Source organism: Lissotriton helveticus, chromosome 12 (genome assembly GCF_964261635.1).
Source record: "Lissotriton helveticus chromosome 12, aLisHel1.1, whole genome shotgun sequence".
Classification (NCBI taxonomy): domain Eukaryota; kingdom Metazoa; phylum Chordata; class Amphibia; order Caudata; family Salamandridae; genus Lissotriton; species Lissotriton helveticus.
The window spans coordinates 1795969-1823684 of NC_136073.1; the positions used below are offsets into that span (position 1 = coordinate 1795969).

Consider the following 27716-nt stretch of genomic DNA (forward strand, 5'->3'; position numbering starts at 1 on the left):
TACGCTTCATGGTAGGGACCAAGCACTACAGGTTCAGAGTCCTTCCGTTTGGCTTGAAGTCAGCTCTTCGAGTGTTCACCAAGTGCATGGCTGTAGTAGCAGCTGTTCTACGTCACCAAGGGCTGTATGTCTATCTGTACCTCGATGACTTGCTCCCGAAGAGCTCATATCCTCAGAGTGTAAAATTCCACAGTCAAATCTGTCTAGACTTGTTACAGGGGATGGGTCTTCAGTTCAATCTGGAGAAATCAGTTCATCAACCCACTTTAAGAATACATAACCTTGGTGCTCCTCTAGACTCCAGCGCAGGAAGAGTGTATCCTTCGGAGGAAAGACTATTATGAATCACTCTGAAATGCAATCGTCTTCTTCAAGCTCATCATCCATCTGTCCAACAGGTTGCATCACTCCAGGGTTTGATGGCATCTTGCATTTTCCTACTCACCAATGCCAGACTGAGGATGAGGCCTCTGCAGCAGGATCTGGAGGACAAATGGGATTAAAAAACTGTTCGATGGAGCAATAGGATTCTACTGTCCCAAACCGGAAGATCATCCATCCCTTGGTGTGCTCATCAGAAACTCCTGGTGGGGGTTCCCTTCCACCAGACTCCTCCAACACAAATCTCATGGCTGGGGAGCTCACATGAGCCCTCTGCAGACTCAGGGCCAGTGGTCGAGCAAGGAACAAGCATATCACATCAGTATGCTGGAGTTACGGGCAGTGCATTTAGTCCTCAAGGTCTTCTACCTGTCCATACAGATCCAGTTCATATTGGTCCAGATGGGCAACACAACCACTATGTCTTATCTGAACAAGCAGGGAGGGACCCACTCTTTGTTCCTGGAAGTCCAGGCAATCTGGCATTGGCTTCTAGCCAGACAACTGTCAATCATGGCAGTCCATCTGCCAGGAAATAAAAATGCTCAAGCAGATGCCCTAAGTCGTCACTTGGAAGATCAGCAAGACTGGGTTCTGCACGACGAGGTGGTGGCAGACATCTTCAAAGAATCCGGTCATCCAAGCATCAATCTCTTCGCGAACAAAAAATGGCAAGACTTTGCATCAAGGTTTTACCGGCCAGGGTCGAAGGGGAATGCCCTTTTGATCAATTGGTCAGGGGGCTTTTTGTACGCTTTTCCTCCCGAATGTCATAACCAAGATATCCCACTCCAGAACGAAGATGATACTGATAGCACCACACTGGCCACAACAGTGATGGTACCCAGACCATCTACACCTCTCGGTGTGTCCACACAGGAGGCTTCCGTGCAGGACTGACCTGCTGTCAAAATGAACTGGACGATTTATCATCGCAACCTTCCCTCGCTAAACTTAATAGCATGTCACCTAGGTCTTCCTTAGGACTGCATGAACATTTTGAAGGAATCTAGAAGTCCTTTCACAAAGGCATTCTCATGCTTTCAAAAGGAAAAGGTTCTATATGTGGTGTGTGCAAAAGGGTTTCCAACCTACCAAAGGGCAAGAGGAGGTAATTCTGCTATATCTCCTACACTTGGCCAAGTAGGGTCTAAAATTGACCTACGTAAAGGTAATCCTTGCTGCCATTACGCCATACAGAAAGTAACCTACTCAACCTCTTTCTTTCAGCTTCAGGTGGTTAAGGATTTTCTACAGGGGTTACAGAAAATGTCCCCCAGTCCATCCTCCGTGCCTCCCTGAGACCTCAATCCGGTTCCTTCCAAGCTCACGGGTCCCCCCTTTCAGCCAAGTTACAAAGCGACCCTTCAACATCATACATGGAAAGCCTCCTTGGTGGCAATCACTTCCGCTCATAGGGTGAGCGAGATTCAGGCACTCTGCTCTAATGACCAGTACACAGTTGTTCACCACAACAGAGTAGTTCTGAGAATCCACCCTTCCTTTCTTCGGAAGGTGGTATCGGGTTTTCATTTTAACCACTTCATGTCTTTGCCCGCTTTCTTTCAGAATCCTTCCTCTCCAGCTGAGACGTCTCTCCATTCTTTAGACCTAAAGAGAGTTCTAAGATTCTATCTGGACAAGTCTTAGGCTAATAGGAAGTCTGATTACTTGTTCGTAAACTATGGTTCCATCAGAACAGGTTTACCAGCCTACAAGCGTTCCATCTCTATATGGATAGTATCATGTATCAAGCTGTCTTATCAATTGGCAAATAAGCCCCTTTTGTCTTCTCCTAAAGCTCGTTCCAGTAGGAAAAAGGCAGCTACGGTGGCTTTTCTGCACAATGTACCAATTGCTGAGATCGGCAAGGCAGCCACTTGGAAATTGGTATATATACGTTCACAAGACATTATTGACTCGGATACTAGAGCAGACACTCAAGTAGGCCAGGCCTCTTTGAGAAATTTATGTCAGTGCTGAATTCAGCTCCTACAGTTTCTTATCATTTTCCTGCTACAGTAGAGGATGGGCTTGCTATTCGATTCAGAGCTTATGACTATTGACGAGGATGCCCTAGAAAAGAAGGATAAGTTACCTACCTGTAATCCTGGTTCTCCTCCAGGGGAATACTCATCAAAGTCATAGACAACCCACCCAACTCCCCGGGCAAATAATTCATTATTATGTCATCTCTTTGGGCCCTAAACTCCGGGCCTCCTCAAAGAACAACTGATCAAACTGTCACCCCTGAGGCATCATGGTAAGCTGGGGGTAATGGCTGCCTTAAAAGCACGGTGCCAGTTTACGCTTGCAATCACTTTCATTTCCTATTCTGTTAAGTTTTCAATGCAGCCTATGGGCTAACACTGCCTGAGTTTTTTACAGGACAACGTTCTGCTGTTCATTAAAGAGAGTTCAAGTGTCTCCTTGTCCTGCTGTTTTTCTGTGTTTGCTGCAAACACAGGGTTCCAGAGCATTGGGTAGCCTTGGGATTTTTCTGGAAGGCTGCTTTGGTTTGTAAAAAAATGTATGTGTGTGTGTGTATAGATATATATAAACATATATATATATATATATATATATATATATATATATATATATATTTTTTTTTTTTATTTTTTTGTCAGGGGTGAAGGGGGGTTTGGAAATGAATAAACTTTAATTCATCGAGACATCGGAGTGCTTGCCATTTTTCGTGACCTGGACAGGTTGGATTGTGTAGCGATTTATATATATATATATATATAGAGAGAGAGCTGTGTATATATATATATATATATATATATATATATATATATATATATATATATGTCCACAATGTGATCCTTTACACAGCGCGCTCTCGCAGTCGGTGCTTGGCGAGGGAGCCGGATCCTGGCTCCAAAATTCAATTTTACACAAATTGCACAGCACTCAGAAGTGGAAGTCTTGAAGTTTGTTTAAATAAACAAACTTCAAGACTTCCACTTCTGAGTGCTGTGCAATTTGTGTAAAAAAAAAAAATATATATATATATATATATATATATGTTTTCATTTTTTTAAATATATATTCCAGGGTTCCTGAGCATGGGCGGGAATATTCAGTGCTTATGACTTATGAGGATACCCCTGGAAGAGAACAAGGATTACAGTAAAGTTAAGCAGGATTACAGTTAAGTAACTTATCCTTACAGTACAGACTCAACTGTGGGTATCGCAGACCCCTTTTGAGGCTCTATGTGGGATGAGTTATGCTGCTAGGTTTTAAAAACAACAGAACATAAACGGTTGAAACAGCTTTGGGCTGTTTTTTTGTTAATTTTGTGATGTCAGACAGAATTGCCAGATAACACCTCGTCACCAGAGATGGATTATGTTACTTACCCAGTAAGCATCTGTTCTGGGCATGTACAGCAGTCTATTAACAGCACTGCATACTCCTGCCATCTAGTGTTGGGTCCGGATGTTTGCAAGTTGGTTTTCTTCAAAGAAGTCTTTCCAATCATGAGGTAAGGTGACTCCTCCTTTCGGTGATAGTGTGCATGGGCCACAACTCGATTGTTAGATTGTTTTCCCGCAAGAGGGTGAGAGTGGAGTAAGTGAACGTAGTAAAGAGATGTCCATGCGTAGATAATGTAAATAATGAGAACTGCACAGCTACAGGTGTCAGGTGAGGTGGGAGGAAGCACGAGAATCTACAACTCTACATGCCAAGAACATGAGGGTCTGGGAACATGGAATCGAAGTTTGGGCATTGTGTGTTGTCTACTGTGATGAACAGATCTATTTGTGGGTATCTCCATTGTTGAAAGTATGGAAGGAGAATTTGGGGATGAAGTTCCTACTCGTGTATTTACTGCCTCATTCTGCTGAGGAGGTCGGCAATTTAATTGTTTACTCCTGGAAGGTGTTCTGCCAGAAGAAGAATTTTGTGATGGATTGCACAGCTCCAAATGGTCTGAGAGAGGCGTGTCAGTTGGAGAGTGTGTGCACCCACTGATTAAGTACATAGTACTTAGCTGTCAAGTTATTGGTGCGCACTAGGACAACTTTGGCTTTGAGATGAGACTGAAAAGCTTTCAGCGCTAAAGATACTGCTAGAAGCTCTAAATAGTTGACCTGGAGACCCTTGTGCTTGTTGTCCCAGAGACCCTGAATTGTGTAATAGTGGAGATGTGCACCCGAACCCGTGACAGATGGGTCTGCTGTTAGCACGATCTGTGGAACAGGGTTGATGAAGGGCCGCCCTTTTGAAAACTTTTGTGGGTACCACCAACACTAGATCTGTTAAATGACTCTGAGATTGATTCCACTGACGTGCTAAACATTCTTGTAGAGGACGCATGTGTAGTCTTGCATGAGGCACTATTGCGATGCTTGACGCCATCATTCCTGGTAGCTGCATGAAAGTCCTGGCTGGTAAAGTTTGTTCGGTTTGGAATTTTAGCAATACAGTTTGGGTATTGTGAATTCTTGCTGCATTGGAAGAGGCTAGAGACTTTTGGGTGTTGACTGTGAAGCCCAATTGGTGGAGTAGGTGTAACGTAGTTTGAGTGTGTTCTACACATTTTTGTTGTGTGCTGGCTTTGATGACCCAGTCGTCTAAGTACTGGAAGACGTGAATTTGTTGTCTTCTGAGATGCGCTGCCACTACTGCTAGAAATTGGGTAAACACGCTGGGAGCAACTTTGAACTGATAGTGTTTGCCTGCCATCAGAAATCTGAGATATTTGCGATGAGCTGGATAGATGGGAATGTGAAAGTATGCGTCTTTTAAGTCAAATGTGGACATAAAATCGTCTTGCTGTAGAAGTGGAAGCACTTGTTGAAGCGTTACCATATGGAAATGTTTTGACAGTAAGTACTGGTTCAACACTGATCTAAAATTTGTGTTAAGGAGCCATCCTTTTTTGGGATTAGAAAACAGAGAGAGTAAACCCCTGAACCTTGGTACGGTAATGGAACTGGGTCTATGGCTCCCTTTTCGAAGAGAGATTGCACCCCCTGTTTGAGTAACTGTATGTGGTCTGACGACAGTTTGTGAATGTGAGGTGGAATGTTTGGAGGATTGGTGGCAAGCTCCAGGCAATAACTATGTTGAATAATGTCGATCACCCATTTGTCGGTTGTTATGGATTGTCAAATGGGGAGAAACAGCTGAAGTCGTCACTGACCGGTGTTAAGTGATCGGGGGAAGTGTGGGCAAGTCACTGTTTGCTAGGGAAAGGAGTGCTATGCAGTGTGGCACCTTTACCCCTATCTTTGGAATGGTTTCCTCTATATCCTCCTCTATAGAAACCTCTAAAGGGAGAGGATTGTGTCTTGCCTTTGTAAGAGGAACCTTTAGGGTCTCTAGATGTGGTTTTAGACCCTGCTCTGTTGGAGCTGAGAAAGGAGCCTCTATTTGACGGGGACTGGAACGCTCCCATGGACTATGACACTTTGGTGTCTTTTTCCATTTTTTTGAAAGACTTATCGACTTCAGGAACAAACAGGTGTTCTTTGTCAAAGGGGTGTTTCAAATGGATTGCTGAACCTCAGGTTTGAACCCCGAAATCCTAAGCCATACATGCCTTCTAAGGAGAATGCTGGGATTGACCTCTCTAGCCGCGTTGTCAGCAGCATCTAGAACGCATCTTATTGTAGATTTAGAAATTAGTTTTCCCTCTTGAACTAACTCTTGTGCCTTGGCTGTGTGTTCTTCTGGGAGATATTGGAGCAGTTCTTCCATCTCATCCCAGTGTGCCCTGTCATACCTAGCTAGTAGGCCCTGTGTATTTAAGATGCACCAGTAGTTAGCGGCTTGAGCAGCCAGTCGTTTCCTGAGGCACCTATGAGCTTAGATTCCTTGTCTGGGGGAGGTGCACCATCAGAGGTTTGCAAATTAGATCTTTTGTGAGCACTGGACACCACTAGTGAGTCGAGGGGTAATTGTCCTTTGATAAATACAGGATCAGATGGAGAAGGTTTATATTTGTTATTGACCCTGGGAGTTAAATTACGTGCTCGCACCGGGTCTTTGAAGATGTCACCTGCAAGCCTCATCATGCCCTGTAGCATAAAGTGTTTGCCTTGACCTGTTTGTGGACCCAAATGTTTCAAACAAAAAGTCTTCCTCTAAGGACTCTTTATGTAAGGCCACCCCATGAAACTCTGCTGCTCTAGCAATGAGTTAAGCCACATTCTTTTCTGGTGGTGACGGCTTTGCAGGATAAAGGTCTGGGTCAGTATCCAATGGAGGGTCAATGGTGTAATCATTCCATGAGTCTGCAGGCAAATGAGGGTCTTCTTCGTCAGTATCATCACCTTTCAGGCTGTGTATGTGGAGATCCCGGAGGAGTTATGTGTAGAGGATCTATAATTGGTAATTGTGGAGAAGATGGTGGAGGGGATGGTGGGGCAGGATAAGCAGGGCTGGCAGCCATGTCCTTTTTCTTCTTCATAGGGATCTTAAATGCCGGATCCTTTGAATGAATTTTGCTTTTGGCTGGTGTTTTAACAGAAATATGTCCTGTATCAGGATGGATATAAATCTTCCTTTGTTTAGGATCCAGTTTAGCTTTAAGAAGGTCTGAAATTGGTTAGGGAGGCTCGCAGAGGCTATCCTTTGATTTGGGCGCAGAGATAGATTTGCTTTTGGGAGCAGAAGGTTTTGGCTACGAAGCATGTTTTTGTTTTGGAACTAAGGGTTTCAGCTCCGAACCAGATTTGTCCCTTGAAATGGAGTGTGTTGGTTGTATCCTTCGAAACATAGGGTTTCAGAACCGAATATGTATTTCGGCTGACTCGGTCCCAAGCCGGAAGGTTTGATGATTTGTTTCGGTGCAAGCCAGAAGGTGGGGCGCCGGAAACGTTGTCTCGGTGCTGACCTCGGCCAGAAGACAGAGGTGGCACCGTAGCCTTATGCTTTTTGGAAAAGGTTTCGGGGGCAAGGGGCCTTCGATACTCACAGCACTCTGTCCCGGAATATGGAATGGAGAAGGCCTCTTCTTCTTTTGCCGCCGACGCTTCAACCTCTTCCTGTTCGGATTCTACACCGAAGATATCCGGAGTGTGTTGAATGCTTTAGTGTTGCATATTCGTCGTCGAGCCTGATGATTGCGTAGATAGAGTTTTCTTGGACCTAAACGATTTACAGGCATCGTAGTCTTGCTCCTTGTGCTCGGGAGAGAGGCACAAGTTACAAAATTGATGTAGGTTGGTGCAAGGAAACTTAGTGTGTCACAGAGGACAGAACTGGAACAGAATTTGTTCCATCGGCAGAAGGGTGGACCGACGAGGCTAGACCCGAAGGCTGCCCTATTGTTTCCGACCGAAGATAGAGTGTTTCTCGATCGATTCGATATCCGGAGAAGAAGGAAACGAGTACGGGAACAATAGCGTTGCAGGTAGAGGGGATTGCACACCGAAGGTAACCCGAAGAGCGGTTTCTAACCAGAGCACAGCAATACACGTCCAAAGCCGATGGCAGAAAAAAACAATCTAACAATGGAGTTGATGCCCATGCGCACTATCACCAAAAGGAGGAGTCACCTTACCTCGTGATTAGAAATAATTCTTTGAAAAAAACCAACTTGCAAACATCCGGGCCCAAAACACGTTTCCTGGCCTGGGCTCTGCATTAAAACCATTGTAATCTAGACATGTGGCCCAAATGAAGTGAGCCAAAGTCTACAAGCTTTCAGATGTTAAGTAAAAGCTGAAGACTGATGATATGGAGTTCTCTGGTACCAACGAGTCATTGGTCATCTGTGCCCGTCATGGTAATGCGTGACATACAGTTTGTACACCTGTATCAGGAGCATCATCCAAATCGAATGGAAACACAATACTGCTTAGCACCCGTGCTGTCTTCTAATAAGTGTCATTGAGCTCAGTTCTGCTAGGAAGAAACTCAGTGACAAGGTGACAATTGTTATAGTGTTGCGAGGGCAGAGTTGTGTCTATACAAGAGCCTATCTGGCAGTCATAAATTGTCCATTTTATTTTTTCTTAAATTCTGCGTAAGGCATGGGCACTCATAATCCCCCAGTGGCCCAACTCACATTCAAAATGCCCCTGTAAAAAGCCTCCATTGCCAGTACTCCAGGACCGTCAACTGTTTTGCCGTCATCCTCTGGGCCCCAGCTTGCACTGTAGATGTGGATATGTTGAGGTCTCAGACTCAAAGACAGAGCCTCTACAATGTCTGTTATCACTCCGTCCAACATCCTTACACCTAGGAAAAGAAAGAACAAAATCCACCAAATTAAGTGATAAACATCTGTCTGCTTGGAATCAACGGACGCCTCTGGCCACAATGAACTTCAGAGAACATTTCCCTTTTCCTCCCCCACAGGGCTACTTATACCCATAACAAGTTAAAAATACCAAATAATTCATTTCACAACCTGAAGTAAAAACAGCCATGTATTTAATCAATGTAAGAAGCTCAACTTTGCCAGAATATAAACCTAACAACTAACAATCAAAACTCAAAAGTGATGCCTAAAAGGCACCTTTGAGAGGTTACTGCAAACTTGTGTTGTTTCCTTGTTATTCTCTCGGTGCATTCACATCAGGACCCAGCTGCAACAATCACAGATATCAACTGTGGTTATGCACAACCTGTAGTGTGGACCAAATCCAACTTTCTATACTGAAATGTACTCCAGATCTGTAAACTAATATCACTAATTATTAGGTTGAAAAGTCCCTTACAGTTTCATTTGGTTTTCGTCTCTAACGTATATTCAAGACCATTTGGACTTTAGCATTCTTGGTAAATCTTTATTCCTTAAATTCAACTGAATACAAACTGCCTGCTAACAGGTTTCATTCCTGTCACTTAGGAACTTCTCCAGGGCAGTGATAAATATTATATAAAAATACTAAAATGAATATTAAAATACTACAAACTTAATAAAAATTGAAAATGTTACATACCTAGTGAGCATCTGTTTGTGGGATGTAGTTCTATAGATTCACATGCTTAGCATAATCCTGCCATCTAGTGTTAGAATGTGGGCAAGTGGTTTTTCTTCGAAGAAAGTCTTTTAGGTCATGAGGTAAAGTGACTCCTCCTCTTTCTGGTAATGTGCATGGTCATCGACTACATTGTTAGATTGTTTTCCCGTAAGGCGGGTAACGATGGAATGTCAAATATAGCGTAGTCTAGTGAGAAGTGAGTAGGTGTAGATACATGTGCATAGCATGGAGTGTAAAGCAGTCCTCCGCCATAAGCAGTGGATAACATGTGGGGGTTGCAGTTATTTGAAATCATATACATAGAACTTTTTTTTGATAATCAACTTTATTGTTTTTTGAATAACAGTTAAATTCATTGGTAGCAGATCAAGCGTCACAATAAAAACAGCACAACCCATACACTCGACAAGACGATGTAGTTGGCCCATTTGGACCGGGCGTGGAGTTCTCAATCCCGTGCAGGTGTACAAAAGTAATTAGACCCTCACAGTGGAAGCATATTAAACCATTTACCCCACACTTTGCCAAATAATTTGGGGCAACCCCGGGCCTCAAAGAGGGATTCCTCCTGTGCTCCGCACCAGTCCACTCCCCTCTTCCAGTTCCTCACAGTCGGTGCCTTAGCCTGAGACCAAAAGCGCGGCTATGTCCCTTTTCGCCACCGCCACTGCAGTCCCCAGGAAACGTTTGTTTGCCCTGGAGCCATCGAGCCCGTCGAAGACACCCAATAGCAAGCGCATCGGTTCATGGGGAACCTCCCATCCTAAGGCCTGCGTAAAGTTCCACCCCTCTCCTGGACATTGCCATACCATGTGGTAGAAATCCGCTGGAGCGGAATCGCAGCGCGCGCATGCTGGGGAAGATCTCATCTGGGCCCGGAAAAGGCGCACTGGAGTGAGGTAAGCCGAATGTAGGTAGTAAAGTTGGACCAGGTGTAACTTGGAGGATGTTGTCAAGGTTTTAGGTGCCATAAGGGCGTCTCGCCAATCTGCATCTTCCAGGGGACCCAACCACCCCTCCCATCGAGCCAGGAGACGGTCTAGGGGCGCAGGACATTGTTCAGCAGTGACCGTTAGATGCGGGACACTCCCCCCCCCCCTCCCCAGGTTTCCCATCATCACCTGAGCCTCCAGAGGACTGAATTCTGGGAGAGAGGTGGGGGGTGGCATGTGGGTGTGGAGGGCATGTCTAAGTTGTAGATATTTATAGAATTGGCAGGGAAGAAGGGCGTGGCGTTGCTGTAGGTCAGCGAAGGAGCGAATGTGGTCTCCCACACACACGTCTCCAAGCAGCGAGAGCCCAATGAGGTCCCAACGATGGAATCCCTGCAGGGACGAGACCTCCCGCAACCAGGTCCCAGACCACAGCAGCGTCTGCCTTGTGAGCTTCTGGTCCCATTGCACGTGGCGAAGGGCTGTACGCCAGGCCGTGAGTAACGTCCTAGTGACATGAGGCGGAGCCTGCGGCACCGGGCAACCATATAGGAATGCCTGAATCTGTGGGAGGTCCATGTTCCTAAGTTCCACCCGGTATGCTGGGTTGGACCAGCTGCCCGCAAACCAGTCGTGGATCACAATAAGTCTCGTGGCCAGGTAGTAAAGGTGGAGATTGGTCACCCCCATACCTCCGTCAAAGGGGGGGATACGACAGTGCGCATGGGGCATTCGCGGCCTCCCTCCTCCCCATAAGAACCGGGTGAGGATGCCATCCTGTTCCCGGAACCAACTACCCGGGAGGTGGACGGTGATGTTTTGCGAAGTGTAAAGAAAGCGGGGAAGGATCATCCTTTTAAAGAGTGCACTCCTGCCCAGGGGGTTAAGGGGAAGGGTCTGCCTTCATCCTGGTGACTAAGGGTGCAACATTCAGGGCCCATTCAAGCTCCGGTAGGAGGGCAACCCACACGCCTAGGTACTTGAAGGACTGCTTTCGTAGGGGGATGGTCCTTTGCCAGTCAAAACATGCCTGAGAAGGGTGCAGAGGAACCAAGGTTGATTTTGCCGGATTGTGGCGGAGCCCAGAAACCCATTTGAAAGCGGAGAGTACCTCCAGGCACCTGGGGCCAGAGGAGTCCGGGTCCGCCAGGTAGAGCAGGACGTCGTCCGCGTAGAGAGCAATCTTGTCCACCGGACTCCGATCCCAGGCCCAGCCCCGGATGAGAGGGTCTTGGCGGAAGACCGCCGCCAGAGGCTCCATCGCTAACGCGAATAAGAGCGGTGAGAGCGGGCACCCCTGCCGGGTGCCCCTCCGGATTGGGAAGGTGTCAGAACGCTTACCATTAATGAGGACACGGGCCCTGGGGTTACTGTAAAGGACCTTGATCATGCGGCGGAAGGGAAGGCCAAAGCCCATCTATTCCAGCACCTCCTCGAGGTAATTCCAATCCACAGTATCAAAGGACTTTTCAAAGTCTATGAAAAGTAGTGCCAGATACGGGGTCAGGTGGTGTCGGTGGGCCATAGCCAAATAGAGGCGACAAATGCAGTGGCGGGTACCCCTGGCCGGCATGAACCCACATTGGTCGGGATGGACCAAGTCTTGTAGGAGGGGGCGAAGTCGTTGGGCTATCACGGTGGCAAAAATCTTAACCTCTGTATTAATCAACGAAATTGACGGTAGTCGCACAATCCAGGGAGGGCGGTTGCGCTTTGGGATGACAACCATAGTGGCCACATCTGTTTCAGGTAGGAAGGACCCCTATTCCACCACGTGATGAAATTATTTCACTAGGCGGGGGACCAATTCATCGCGGAAGGCCGCATAGTACTCTTGGGGATAACCATCAGGCCCGGGCGTCTTGCCTGGGTGTAGTAGTGAGATCACCCTGTGAATTTCTCCTGGGGTGAGGGGGTGGTCTAAAGTATGTGCAATCTCCTGGGGGAGGCATGGCAGTCGCGTACTGGTCCCGTCCAGCAGGTCTGCCAGAGGAGTACGGGGGGGGGGGGGATGCGATCCTCGTACAGGGTCGCGTAATAGCCAGCGGAAGTTTGCGCGATGGCTGTGGACGTTACGTGGTGAGCCCCTACTCCGGACCGAATCTCGGGAACGATACGGTTAACTCATATACATAGAACTTAATACAAACACTCTAGGTAACCAGGTTTAGATTAGGGCGCACAACTAACAATTTGGGCTAAAGTAGCTATTGAATGTATACAAAACACTGCTCCAAAAGGGGGAAGAGGTTGGTTACCTAACAAACCCACATATACCCACACAGGTGGGTACAACATAAACTTAGAACAACTCCTCCCTGAGCACTATGGTAATCAAGATACCATATGTAAAGTCCAACATTTAGTAATTTATTTCTTTATAAATCCATATGTTCCAGTTGTAGATGCTGCCGTCAACACTTGGTATGTCCGTAATTCAAAATGACATTTTCATCCAAATACAGCTAAATGTAGTTCCAAAACGCAGCCAACACGTGTTTCGTCATGCACGTTTATGGCATTTTGACTTCATCAGGGCTTCTATGTCAAAAATCCTATTGCTTTGTGTACGTTCTGTGATAAAAAGTCCGTCCTCCTTCAATCTCAGTGCAATTCAAACTCGAATTCTCAGTATATAACACTCCCTTGAGGTATTTCATTTTATATGATTATAATCCTTCGTATCAAAATACGTACATTAATCTTTAAATCTTCTTATTTCAAACAGGTAGAACATACAAGTCTGTCTCTTTTCACGAGTACGTGATCTTATCTCGACGTATCCGTCACCTCTCTCAATCGCGTTCTACTGCGTTTTGGAACTATATTTAGCTGTATTTGGATGAAAATTTCATTTTGAATTACGAACATACCAAGTGTTGACGGCAGCATCTACAACTGGAACATATGGGTTTGTAAAGAAACAAAGTACTAAATGTTGGACTTTACATATGGTATCTTGATTACTATAGTGCTCAGGGAACAATTGTTCTAAATATACATAGAACTGTTTGGCCTACATCGGCTTGTTCACGGACCAGCACATCTAGACAGCAATGTTTGGTAAATGAATGCGGTGTAGACCATGTAGTTGCTTTACATAAGTCAGAATTAGGTATATTACCTAGGAAGACCATTGAAGCACCTCTTTTATGAGTGGAGTGAGCTCTAGGAGGAAGAGGTAACGTTTTTTTTTAGCTTTAGCATAGCATGGTTGGAAACATTTGACAATCCAATGTACAATGCCTGATTTAGAAATGGCCTTTCCTTTTTGTGGTTGAAAATGCAGCAAAGAGTTGTTGTGTATTACTAAATGATTTTGTTCTATCAATACAATACATTAGAGCTTGTTTTACATCGCAGGTGTGCAGAGCCCATTCCGCAACCAAGTCAAGTGAGGGAAAAATACTAGCAATTCGATAGACTGATTAAGGTGGAATCGAGACACCACTTTTGGAAGAAATTTAAGAATTGCTGTACAGTACCACCCAATTTCTATGTAGTTGGAAATAGGGTTCTTCTAAAGTTAATGCCTGTAGATCACTGACACGTCTGAGTGAAGTGAGAGCAACTAGGAATGTTACCTTTCAGGGTAAGAACTGGAGGGGATAGGAATGGAAGTGCTCAAATGGAGGGCCCATTAATCATGTTAATGACCATATTAAGATTCCAAGTGGGAGCTGGTGACACCATAGGAGGAATTCCACTTTTAATACCTTTTAGGAAGGCTTTAATGGCTGGAATCCTGAATAGGGAAATGTGTTTCCTATTTTTGTAGATATGCGTCTACTCCCACTGGATGTAGCCTTATAGCTATAAAAGAAACCAGAGGTATTTAAATTAAATAAGTAACAGACAATGTCTTGAACCGTGAATCCTAGAGGATCAAAGTGTTTCGAATGACAATAGCGAACAAATATTTGTTTTACTTTGCAGCATAACACTCATGAGTAGTGGGCATGTGTGCTTCTTTGAGAATGCCATACAAGGTTGTGGTAGATTTAAAAAAAAACTTTAGCACTTCATGAGCCAGATTGCAAGACTGAGGGACTTGGGTGCTGGGTGTCTGATTTCTCCATGGCTCTGCGTGAGAAGGCCCTGCCTGTTCGGCAGTAGCTCATGGGGAACTACTGACAATTCTAGGAGTGTGGTCAACCATGGTTGTCGCGTCCATGTTGAAGCCACTAGGATGAGGGTAAGAGATGTGTGTTGAAGTTTGAGAACCACAAACTGAAGCAGTGAGAGAGGTGGAAATTCATAAGCAAATATACCAGATCAAATCATCCTTAGTGTGTTGCCCCTGGACTGTGGTTGTAGGAACCTGGAGGCGAAGTTAGGGCATTTTGCATTTTCTGCTGTGGGAAAAAAGTCAATATCTGGGTGATCCCTATGCTGGAAACATGAGAGGGGGACATGCAGGTGGAGCTACCAGTCATGGACTTGTTGGAACCTCATGTTATTCAGTGCCAAGATGCCCATTTGGGGAAGAATGTGCGCTTTACAAATACACATTTTATAAGGTGGGCTCCCAGATACAACATCTTCCTGTCAGCAAAGTACGTCCCAGGAGTGGACAATGACTTTGGAGATCTTCTCAGCAGGTTTATTGTTACCCAACTCAATGGTACTAATTTTATCAAACTCAGAAAGGATGAGTGGACCCGCCGGGATTTGAACATGTGACCATGAGGGCGCACACAGGCCCCTGCAGTGGATGAAAACAAGTTACTTATCTGTAACTTTGGTTCCCCAGTATTGGTACTTTCATAGATTCCCATGCTTTGTATCATTCCCCGTCGTCGGAATGGGAGCCTCGGTAACATAAAAATACCATAGCAGTAGGTACAAAAGGGAAAGAAAGGCCTAGGCCTCATCTCATTTTGTAGCCTATCCGCCTCTTTTTGTAAAAGAGACCAAAAAATTGTAACAACCAATCAGAGTAGCCTCACCCCATAGAACCCCCCTGAGAGAGCCTCAGAGCCTCAGATTTTCGTAGCCGTTGTGTAAAAGTAATTACATTTGCTGAAGGCTGAGCTTTCCCAGGGGAGGCGGGTGGGCGCATGGGTATCTATGAAAGTACCAATACTGGGGAACCAAAGTTACAGGTAAGTAACTTGTTTTTTTGCCAGAGTATTGGACTTTCATAGATTCCCATGCTTTGTATCAGAGTAGCTAGTAGTAAGCCACAAATGCACATTTTGTTACATGCATATCAGCATAACACAGTATAAGCATTATCATCAAATACAAAATGTGCAATAAAGGAAGGAGGGATAGAAGGGAAAGCTCACCGCTCACTGGAATAAATTCCTCAGGACTGCTTGTCCGACTGCTGCGTCACTTCTTGTGGAAGAATCCAAACAGTAGTGTCTCGTGAACGAATGGGAACTGCTCCAAGTAGCTGCCCTACAAATCTCCTTGATAGGGACACCAGAGAACAAAGCTGTAGACGATGACACTGATCTCGTAGAATGAGCCTTGATCCGTCCTTTTAGCGGCTTCCCTGCCGCCTGATGACAGAACTGAATTGTGCTGGCAATCCATCGTGATATCCCCTGCTTTGACAGGGGTAAACCTTTTCTTGGAGCGCCAAAAGCGACAAAAATTTGCAATTGTAGGAGAGTAGGGTCTGCTTCCTATGGTCAACCCCACTTTTTGCTTTTGCTTTACTGGTTTTCGACTTAGATGTGGCTGTGGGCCTGCTAATCAGACCCACAGCCCAGATGCACTCTCTCTAAATTCACACCATGTACTCTAGGTACATCCGCAATTGGGAACTGGCTTACCTTATCAGCCCCTGTAGAAGTGTACCCTAGGTACTCAGGGCATAGGTGTAACCAAGGCCTACCAGGGGCTCCAGCATGTATTATGCCACCCCTGGCTGGCCACTCAAACTGACACAACTGGCTGATCACTCAGCTGGGGCAAGGTCGTGTAATCACCCCTTGCTTAGGTATAGTATTCCTATATCTACCCTTAAATATGGACACACAGTAACCAATAAGTCACTCCTATGGCAGGCCTTAACAATCCTGGAGGCAGAGTGCTTGGTTATGTGTGAAATGGTGCTCTAGCATGAGCTGAGCCTGTCTGCAGCTTGCGGAACCATGTGCTTATAGCTGTTCTATGATATTGCCATACCATATACTCTTAAGTGTATTATAATCCTCGCGGTTGAATGCTAAGTTTGGTTTGGCTTTATCTAAACATGTCGTGTAAGGTGTCATACGCTTTGGAATACTACCCCCTCGCCAATTCTGGCGACGGGGGTAGCATTCCACCCTTCTAGAGGGAGAAGACCTGTTGTTGCTGACTATCCCGGTTAAAGTTAACCAGAGCCCCAGCGTCACAAAATGGACCCTGCTGCCACAGACACAAGTCTGACCTCCTGCTGCTGGGAGTCCTTCCAGTCATGGAGGTGTGGACAATAGGTTTCCTGCCTGGAGAGGTGCGAGCACCACCCCAGACAGGACTTTGTGTATTGGGACAGGGAGGGCTGAATAGAATGAGACACTGCCTGGGGCACACTGTGCTCCATGCATAGTCCAGTTCAAACCGGTGCTGGGGCACTCCAGCCCCAGCTCTGGCGTGAAACTGGACAATGGAAAGGGGGTATAACCACCCCCCTTCCTGGTCCCACCCATAGGAGGGACCTAGAAAGTAATCCAGCCCCTTTTAGTTGCATAAAGGTAGGAGCTGAACCCCAGCACTTTAGAATAATCCTGGAATCAACTTGAAACGAAACTCTGGACCCTTCGACATTCACCTGAGCTGAAGACTAAATAATCTCCCTTGTGGCCATTGAGTGACCACCCTGGACAACCAGGCACCATCCAGCAACTCGACAGCTTGCTTTGTCCCCGTTCCCGCCGGAACCCAAGCACAGAGCCTGACAAGACCTCGACTCCCGGACCTCTCTGACCTCACTGCAAGACTCCAGCACAGCTGAGCCCCGTGGAAGGCGTCGGAACCCGTGGAACCAGGCAACTTGGAAAGTCTTCAACTTGCTAACAGCGCAGCTCCTTAGGCATCCTCGAAGCTGTGCCCTGGGGACTGAGACACCCCGACACCGAGCTCCACCTGCACCGAAGACTAGCCCTCCACACTCCACGAGATCTGAGTGGGGCCCTTCTGCTTGCGTTCTGCTCGACGCGTTTTCCCGGTTGCTGGGCAGTTGGCTAGTAGCCCAGTGACAACAATCCTTTTGAAAATCCATCGCTGGTCTGGTTGCTCCAGACTGGCCCTTGCTTCCCTGAAGAGGTGAAGTACCTCAGACCCTTCTGGTCTGCACCAGAAGCCTTTTGTGTATCCTGCGTGGTTTGCCTTTGCTTAGGCTTGTTGGCTCCGATCTTAAAGTCGACCCCTCCATCTGCGACAACCTTCGTGGAACAGCTCCTCTCCGGCACCTGGTCGTCCTCGACGCCTCCTGGTCCGCGTGGCTGCAAAGACAAGCTTCACGACAGCACCCGATTGCCCTTGACGACGTCTGGTTCCTTCCTGGTTCCACCCGATCACTGGCTAGTGACCTAGACTCTGTCCCCTCTGCTTTCAGGTCTTCTTCAACTCCGATCCACCCTTGGATCCATCCGGACATCTTCCTCCTGGTCGCCTGCAGCATCTTCTTCCAAGGCTCCATAGGAATCAACGAGAAAACCCGACACACTTTGACACCTATGCACCCGCAGTTCGTGGGAGAGGTAACAAGAGTACTTCGGTGCTCCTGTAGGGATTGACTATCCTAGTGTCTAGTTTTGTTAGTTGTATCTTCCTATTTAGACCGGAAGTGTCCTAAATCTTCGTTACTTACCTTTTTAAGTTCCTATTGACTTTCTATTGACTCTCGCGTGAGTGTACTGACACTGCACGCGCCGCCTGTGGGCCTCCTACTCCTAACCTAAGGTTCAGATAGCGTAGCCCCAGCGAATCCCTAGGCCCTAGGCCTTTCCTTTTCCCGAGTCGTGGTTCTTATACCACTAACTTAGTATATGGTTTTACGCGCCCCTGTGGCCTAACTGTAAATTGTGCTATTTAAAGTATTTCTAAGAGTAACTTGTTATGTGCTTATGCCTCTGATCTCATAAAGAGTTCAGAGTGTGTTAGTGAATAAATACATATATATTTTATATATATCCTGTGTGGTGTCCTTTCAATTGGTATTTAAGGGGTTACATATGGTAAAACAGCTGGCATTACACGCCCTCAATAGTCTTTTAGCCTAAGACTGTTCTGTCCACGCTACCACTAGGATAGCTGGTCTATAAGGTTGACTTACAACCATCACCATAAGGGTTGTTTGGACTGGTGCAAGGTGTTCACTAGAATAGTGAACATCATATACCAGGCCAACTTCTCACAATGGTGTGCAGCGGTTGGGATTAGAGCTTGCTGTTGTTTTACCACTTGTAATCTTGAGATATAATTTGAAAGATCACATAGGTACCTGTAGGTACATATAAAAACAAGTCTTAGTATGCTCAAGTTCTACTGAACTTAGCTGTTGTAGAGCAAAGGGCCTAGCACACCCTGACTACAACTCTTAGAGAGGTTCTGTAGGAAACCAAATAGTGTAGGTAGGTGCAACACCTCAACTCACTAGAAACCATGTCTCAGACAGTGAACCCCAGTGGTTCTCTGCCTGCAGAGGTACATCCCTTGAGGACTGCTTCGAGATATGAAGCCTTAGCCTTCACAGAATTGAGACAACTGTGTACTTCTAGAAGGCTAAAACAGGGTTCAAACCCTACCATCAGATTCCTGATTGAGCTCTTAGAAGAGTATGATGCTCAACAGACACCTACCTCAGGTGCTTCAGGTAGTACAGATGAAGTCCTTCCCTCCACAGATGATACTGTGGAACCAGAAAGAAGAGGAGGTAGTGGAGAGTTGTAATTTAACAGCGATTAAGTTGAGCGTTAGCAAAAGACATTTTGGTTTTGACCGTTATCTGGACATTTAGCGGTATCCATTTTTGGATTCACGGCAGCCATCTTGTCTGCCACACGCTTCCTCGTGTTGACCATGTGCGTTGTCCTATCTTTCTGCTCATGGCCTTTGAATCTGCCCGGCAACAGGCTATTATTAGCATCCCCGTGTTTTGCCGCTGACCGTTAGGGTCCACATCTGTTAATGGTTAGTCCTAGATTGGAATGTGTTAGCCGAGACCCCAAGATTGTTAGCTCCTCCTACTGATCGATTGTGCTTCTCAATATTTCCTTATATGGACATAAAATGTGCTCTTATGCTTTGTACCACCTTCCTTTGAGCCCCTTTGTGGGTATAAATAAACCATGTGTTCGGTAGCCCTTGTGCTACTTCTTGCAATGCCGAAGGGTACTGTTTGAATTGTGGCACCACCTCATGAGGTGTAATAAACGTTTATGTTTTGTATTTCCAGTTTCCGTGCCAACTTCTTTCCTTTGGGTCTGAGGACTTCGTGCACAGAAGGGCGAACCCCTTTCCACTAGCGGGCCTGGCTGAGGCCTGCACGACAAATTGGCGCCCGCGACGTGGGGCTCATCGACGACTCGGATGCCCGAAGGATTGGTCGTGACGAAGGTTCGGAACCTCGCTGAGGACGCGATCGCTGCCAGAGGAGACCCGAGTCTTGGCACCCGAGGCGGTTCTTCCCTTCTTTCCGATCCGACCATCCAGGTGGCGCCGGTCCTCGACAGAGATCTCTTCTGTGGGTCTGCCGTGCAGCGACCGTTTTGTCGAATTTAGAACTTGGCAGTTGGAACCTGGACAGCCTATGATTGGTAAGAGCCGTTTTGCGGCGCCTGTTGTAGGTTTTGGATGCCCTTGTATGGTAACGTGGTTTTAGGAACACTTACTGTGGCATATTTGTATTTGGGAATAGACTAGTCTACTTTAGTTTGCATTTGAATTTGGAATATATGTGTTGCAACTCATATAGGCAGGTCATGCGAGGACTTTTCCTCAACTTTTGATTTGAACGGCGCAACGTACTAAGAAAGTACCTTAAGCACTACTTTACGTATAATGGTGTATATTTTGCACTATTTTTGGCATGCCTGTTTTTAGCGCACTTCGAAGGTTGTGCTGCTTTTTTAATGGTACCAGTTTACGACTTGAGGAATCGCAGCCGGCTCCCCCAGAAGGGACGCCTAATAGGGATATGTATGTAAAGTTTGGTCTTTCTGCCATAATGTACAGCACGTTGTGGCATAAATACACCAAAAAGGATCCTGAGTTACGTTGGCCACTGCATGGGTCATTTGATGTGCGAAAGGTTGAGTATGTGGAACGATGTTTGTTTGAGCGAAGGTCTAGACGTGATATGTTTGAAAGTTTGCGAATGTGGGAGGAAGAAGTGCGACAGCAAGAGAAACGTGAGCAAGCGTTGATTGAAAAAGAACAGCGAAAGACTGTATGAGAAAGCACTGGAATTGAGAAAGGAAGAAGCGAAAGAATTACAGGAGCGAGAGGAAAAAGAACGAAGGTTACAGGTATCTGGCCAATATCCTGTCCGTCAGCCTCTCTATCCTGTCCTTAATAAACCACATGATGATTTTTTGTTATTAGATCGACCTCCACCTCCGTATGCCGTTCCGTCCGCTCCGTCTGGAGACGACGAGGACTCTGGTTCGGACCAACGGAAAGCGCAGGACACTCGATCCATGTTGACTAATGCGCGTTCGGCCGAACTTCGACAAGCTGCTCGTTTGGCATTGCGTAAAACTGATTCTGCTCCTGAACTTTTAGCTAGTATGAAGGATTGGTAGGAAAAGGAGCAGTTATATTTTCTTGCAACACTTACTGATGAAGTCGTAGAAAAGTTTAGAAAATACTCTCCAGTTTTAGAACCTAATGATATAGCAATTGATCGTAAGCAGTTACGTGATGGTTCTTTTGTTTTTCCCCAGGTAGACGACGCGGTTAGCCGATTGATTAAATTACGAAATGAGGCGTGCCACCTGCAGGAGCAGAAAAAGATTGCGGACAGCGTTCCACAGTCCAATCCGCCTGGAGAGTCGCAGTCCTTCGTCTTCGAAACAGATAAGATAAAACCTACTGACATGAGACCTATGCGGGAAGCCGCGCCCTTGTATGTTCCTCCCAAGGGAACGGGTGATAGTGACGATAAAAATTCAGTTGATTCTAAAGGATATTTAATTTACAATTGGGTGTACACTCCTTGGAATAGAGCAGATGTAATGGCGCTTAAAACAGCATTGCCTGATCCGCATAAAAATCCAGCCGCCTTTTATGAGGAAGTCGAAGGCGCTTTAAACTCCTGTACTATGACCTTATGTAATATAGATTTGTTTTTCAGTTTAATTCTGCCTCCAGATTTGTGGAGGACTATTCGAAGAATTGATGACCGTACTATTTTTGAGGCTGAATGGAAAAATTTAGAATAATTAGATGCGGATAGAGAGCCCGCCCAAAAACCGCATCGGTTAATATTGGATCTACCATCAGCCATTTTTACTAAACGCAAAACGATTATCCCCCTGATTTCTTTACGCGCTTTGAGGAAGCTTTTCATGATTTTAGCGGCCAATCTTTAATAGATGATACCGGCAGGCATTTGTTTGTCGATAAATATTTTACGAATCTGTTACCAGGGATAGCCAGCCATCTAAAAGCTAGCAAAAGTTCTTGGACTACGTCCTCCCCGGCCTCTGTTTTAACGATGGCTTAATATTATGACCGTCAGGAAGCGGAGGTGAAGGGGAATGAGGACAAGAAGTCTAAAGAGTTAAAAACGAAAGTTATGTTGGCTCAGGTTTATGGTCCGCCTTCTAGAGGTTATGATAGGGGCCCTGATAGAAACTACGACAGAGGCGGATGAGGATCTTTCAATACTCCTTACACTCGTACGAATTTATCTATCAATCAATGTGCATATTGTAAGCAGCTTGGCCATTGGATGCGTACTTGCCCATTGTTGCGTGCCCAGCAGGATTCACGAGGGCGGGGCCAAGGGAGGAATGGTTCAGGGTCTTCGGGGCCTAGGGGAAATGTGAATGATCGTGCTCGACCCGATACAAATGTACGCCCACAGCATAGTCAGAACACTTTCGATAGACGAAATCAATATCAAATGTCTGATTATGTTCAGCCTGATCTTTACGATTCTGCTCATGCATGGGATTGCCTAGAATGGGGTAAGGAATCAGTTGAAGTTCCAGTAGATCAGACGGGTCCCTATGTTACAGCACATGTTTTGGGTTCTACTGATTGGTTTCTGGTTGATACAGGAGCTACTCGTAGCGCTCTGTCTAAACAATTGGTTCCAAGGGCTCCCCTGTCTGGCACAACTATTACTTCGATAGGTTTCGATGGAACACCTTCCCTTAGCCCATTGTCACAACCACTCCCATTTTATGTTGATAAATTTAGTGCTCCATGTCCGTTCCTGCTTTCCCCAAACACACCAGACAATATTGTGGGTCTTGATATGTTGAAACATTTTAGTGCCACGATACGATGTTCTCCTGAAGGGGTGCGTGTCATTTTAAATGATAATTACTCTGAGCCTGACAGAATTTGCCTTGTTAAAGAAGATGTTGCACTAGCCTCACTTCCTGAATCTCTGTGGGCTACCTCAGACACTGATGTGGGTCAGATGGTTATTCCTCCGGTTCAGATTAGTGTCAAGGAGGGAGCTGTGTTACCTCATTTGCCACAATACAGGATCTCACAGGAGGGAGAAGAAGCACTCATACGAATTGTGCATGATTTGATGCAAGTTGGGTTGTTGAGGAAGTTCCATACAATGTTTGCAATAGTCCGATTCTCCCGATTCTGAAAAGAGACACTGATACACGAGTCTATAGGTTCATCATTGATTTGAGGGAGGTGAACAAGATTGTCGTACCACAGTATCCCGTGGTTTCCGACATCACAACACTCCTTACTTTGGTTCCTCCGACTCCCACTACATTCTCTGTGATAGACTTGAAGAACGCTTTCTTTTCGATCCCTATTCATCCTGACAGCCGATACTTGTTCGGTTTTATTTTGAATAATCGCTCGTACCGATTTTGTAGAGTTCCTCAAGGCTATACTGAGAGTCCGAGTATTTATAGTCAAGCATTAAAAAGGGAACTTGATTCTTTTGTATTGCCCGAGGGTGTGGCTCTCATACAATATGTCGATGACATCTTGCTGGCAGCCGACACCCCAGAACAGTGTGAAAAATGTACTCTATCTTTGCTTTCTTTTCTTGCTTCACAGCATCACAAAGTCTCTCGAAAGAAGTTGCAATATTGTAGACCAAAGGTAACCTACTTAGGTCACCTTTTGTCTAAGGAGGGACGTGCATTGACATCGGATTGCATACAAGCAATTTTAGACACGCCAGTTCCCACCACACAGAAAGGAGTACGTGCATTTTTGGGTCTTACTTCCTTTTGTAGACAGTGGATTTTGGGATTTTCACACATTGTTAAGCCTTTGTTAGCACTTTTGACGAAAGATACTCCAGTACCCCTTCCATGGACAGAGGAATGTGAAAGTGCTTTTCGACAGTTACAACAAGCTCTTTGTTCAGCACTAGTGTTAGGTACACCAGATTACATGAAGCTTTTCACCCTTTACGTACACGAGAAAGATGGATGTGCATTGTCAGTGTTGGTTCAGTTACACGGCGATAAGCAACGTCCGTGTGCATATTTTTCAGCAGTTCTTGATCCTGTTGCTAGAGCATTACCTGGGTGTTTTCGCTCAGTTGCAGCAACAGCTGTGTCAATCGACAGAGTGAGGGAATAGTTTTGTCACACAAATTGTTAGTGTTGGTACCACATGCTGTTGATGCCCTTTTGAATAAGACAAAGACGCAGCACTTAACTAGCGCTCGTCTTACAGGATACGAACTGACATTGCTAGCCCCCCACATTACATTAAAGAGATGTGCAACTTTGAACCCAGCTACTTTGTTGCCATATCCGGTGACTCAGCCTCAGTCACAAGAAACGCACGATTGTATTTTTCTGACTGAGGAACAGACAAAGGGTCGCATTGATTTGCAGGATAAGCCCCTTCCAGATGTGGATGGTGAATTGTGGGTTGATGGGTCTTGTTTGAAACTACCAGATGGTACGACCTCAGCCGCATATGCAATTACCAAGCTTGAGACAATAGTGGAGACAGCTCGCATACCACAGAAATCGGCCCAAGCAGCTGAATTGATAGCTTTGACACAAGCATGTGAGCTCAGTGCTGGTTTGTGTGTGAACATTTACACAGATAGCCGCTATGCCTTTGGAGTAGCGCATGATTTTGGCCTACTCTGGAAGGAAAGAGGCTTTCTTACATCTCATGGAATACAGATAATGCATGGAGAATTAGTGCATAATCTCTTGACTGCATTGACATGTCCGAAGAAAGTAGCCATAGTGAAGTGCAGTGCACACAAGAAAGTAACAGATAAGATTGGACAGGGAAATTCCTTTGTAGACCACGTAGCACGTGAAACTGCGATGCAGAGAAATACTACTTCTATGTATGTAGTGAAGTCACTAGCTGAGAGATGGCATGATGCTAGGCAGGAAGTGCGAGAGATACAGAAGACAGCTTCTGACAAATAACGTGAACAGTGGTCTAAAGAAGGAGAGCTAGATGACAAAGGTTGTTGGAGAAATAAGCAGATGGACCGATGGAAGCTGCCTATAGCTTTCGTAACACCTATGGTTCAGATGGCACATGGGCTAGCACATGTTGGAGCTTCCGCAATAACGAGAATGCTTACGCAAGTTTGGGAGCATCCAGAAATTGCTAGCACAGCTAAGAGAGTAGTACAGTCTTGCTTGATTTTTTTACAATACAATCCTGGAAAAGGGACACGAGTTCCATCTGGAGGTTTTGCTACACCAACTGCACCTTTTGAAGTCCTGCAAATGGACTACATTCAGCTTGAGCGGTGTAATAATTTAAAGTATGTTCTAGTGGTGGTTTGTGCATTCAGTAAATGGATTGAAGCATACCCCACAAAAGACAATACTGCTATTACTACTGCTAAGGTGCTACTGAAGGAGTTTTTCCAGAGGTTCGGTGTTAGCAGACTTTTATGGAATGGTAACGGACCTCATTTTGCTGGGGAAGTTATCAAGTAGGTTGTGAAGGGATTAGGAATCAAGCAGAAATTCCGTGCTGTGTTCCATCCACAATCAGCAGGATTGGTGGAAAGGTATAACGCTACTCTGAAGCTGAAAATTGCGAAAATCCAAGCTTCCACGAATTTGACTTGGCCAGATGCGTTGCCATTGGCATTATTGTCCATTAGATCAGTACCACATTCTAGAACGGGTCTCACCTCGTACGAGGTGGTATTTGGACGGCCAATGAACATTTGGGGAGTTCCGAAACCGAGCTCTGTGTATGATGTACCTTGTGTTTTAGTGAATGACCATTTGGCAGAATTAACTGACAGCTTGGTTTCCATTCATCAACAGATTCGAGAAGCGCTCCCCGATAAATCCCAAGGTGAGGGCCATGAACTCCGTCCTGGTGATTTCGTTATGGTGAAAGTTTTTGAGAGGTCAAGCAGCCTGGAGCCGAGGTGGCGTGGACCAGAACAAGTACTCCTTGCCACAAGAACGGCAGTTCGAGTTACCAACAAAAGAAATTGGGTGCATAGCACTCACTGTCGGAAGGTATTGTCGACCTTGGTGGAACCTGCTGTGCTGACCGATCATCGAGACATCCTGACTACGGAGAAAGGCCCTGCTGTGTCACCTGACGGATCTGCGGAGTTCTTACCGAACCAGACGACTACTGGAGCAACACAATACAATTTGAGATCGAGGAAGTGATCTACAGTTTTTCTTGCAAGACTGGTTGAGCAACCGCTCTGGGTAGTGGAAACGGAATGCCAATATGACAAGGGAGGGGGATCAGCCCTGCGTAGTATAGTGACACCTGTCTTGATCTGTGGGGAAGAAACCAACGTCTCCCACGGGTGAAGAGCTCGTTGACTATTTTGTTTTTTCTATTTTTTAGTTTGAAGAAGAATTGACTTTGTGACTATGACACCAAATCGTTACTAGCGCTTTTTTCCTGGAGGCGCTTTCTCTGCCGGGACTTCACCTTTCCCTGGGGAACCTCGCCGCCTGTGCGTGTGGCAGAACTCTTGCTGCAGGGAGGAGAGGAGGAACAGCGCAGGACGTGGGAAAGTGGTTTCAGCAGGGCTGCGAGCGTTGCGGGGACTCCATTGTCCAGGAGTCCCTGCGTGACCATCTGAGAGCTTCCGGTCCGCTCTCCCTGCTGGCCCGCCCACCGCCCGCTGGAGGGTTTTTAAACTCCTGCAACCACCCCTTCCTTGGGACACCAAATCGTTACTAGCGCTTTTTTCCTGGAGGCGCTTTCTCTGCCGGGACTTCACCTTTCCCTGGGGAAGCTCGCCGCACCCGCTCCGCGGGTGCCGCTTTGCCGCCTATGCGTGTGGCAGAACTCTTGCTGCAGGGAGGAGAGGAGGAACAGCGCAGGACGTGGGAAAGTGGTTTCAGCAGGGCTGCGAGCGTTGCGGGGACTCCATTGTCCAGGAGTCCCTGCGTGACCATCTGTGACTATGATAACTACTAAGAAAAAGATTTTAGGAGTGTTAGGTGTTTTTGTCGTTTTGACAATTATAGCAGTGATCACTTGGTCTGTTGAAATGATGATTCCTGCTCGTGAGTTTTTTGTGGTTCCTACTACTCCAGTCCCAGAAGAGCATCAGCATTTCACTCTTCCGTATCATGAGTATAAGCATTGAGAATCCTATTTGAATAATATGTTTGTTCAGATGCTCCATCATACTCACAATGAATAATACCACAAATTGCTGAATATGTGGTATGCTTCCAGCTCATCAGAAAAAAGGTGGAACACCGTTTATTCCACTTCCTTTTTCACATAATGGTTCTTGTCGAGCCTGGTACACCCTTCTCTTTTCGAACAGAAAACCTGCAGTAGGTGGACTTCTCTTCCGTCTGAATAAAGAGTGTTACCAAGATGAACATGGGTATCCCCAAGCGAATGGAACTATATGGGAATGGGAAGAATATCGACCGGACAATGCTTCTACGCCTTATGTTTTCACCCATACAAGAGACTCTACCACAAGCAATGAATCTGTAATTACTGTAACACGAACAAAAGCAGACCTTTGTGTACAAAGTACTGGACGAATTCCAGTTGGAACTAGTGATTGTGTTGTTGTATTAAATATGGATGCAATAAATGAGAGCACCTTCCTGGCTTCACATAACACATATCTAGTATGTGGAAGTCATGAATATCATAGACTGCCTGTAGGGTGGTCTGGCATATGCTATGTTTCCTTTTTATTGCCTCCTGTTTTTCTAGCACCTGCTTCATATCACCGAGATTTTAAATTGTTCAGAAACATTTCTATGAATCGCTATAAAAGGTCAATACGAATTGATGACGTAGACCAGACAGACACTAGTCTGCAGCAATATGTTGATTTTAATTTAGGCCTGTT

The 27716-nt window shown here is 45.8% G+C and overlaps 1 protein-coding gene across 5 annotated transcripts in view; it reads right to left on the reverse strand.

Annotated features, from left to right (window-relative positions):
- PCSK4 (proprotein convertase subtilisin/kexin type 4) overlaps window positions 1–27716 on the reverse strand; it is a 361577-nt gene that overhangs the window by 123251 nt on the left and 210610 nt on the right. For all 5 annotated transcript variants that reach the window (XM_078670994.1, XM_078670991.1, XM_078670992.1 and 2 more), the window contains one exon: window positions 8411–8583. In XM_078670994.1, coding sequence (XP_078527120.1) covers window positions 8411–8583 — 173 coding nt within the window. The remainder of the gene's footprint in view (window positions 1–8410; window positions 8584–27716) is intronic.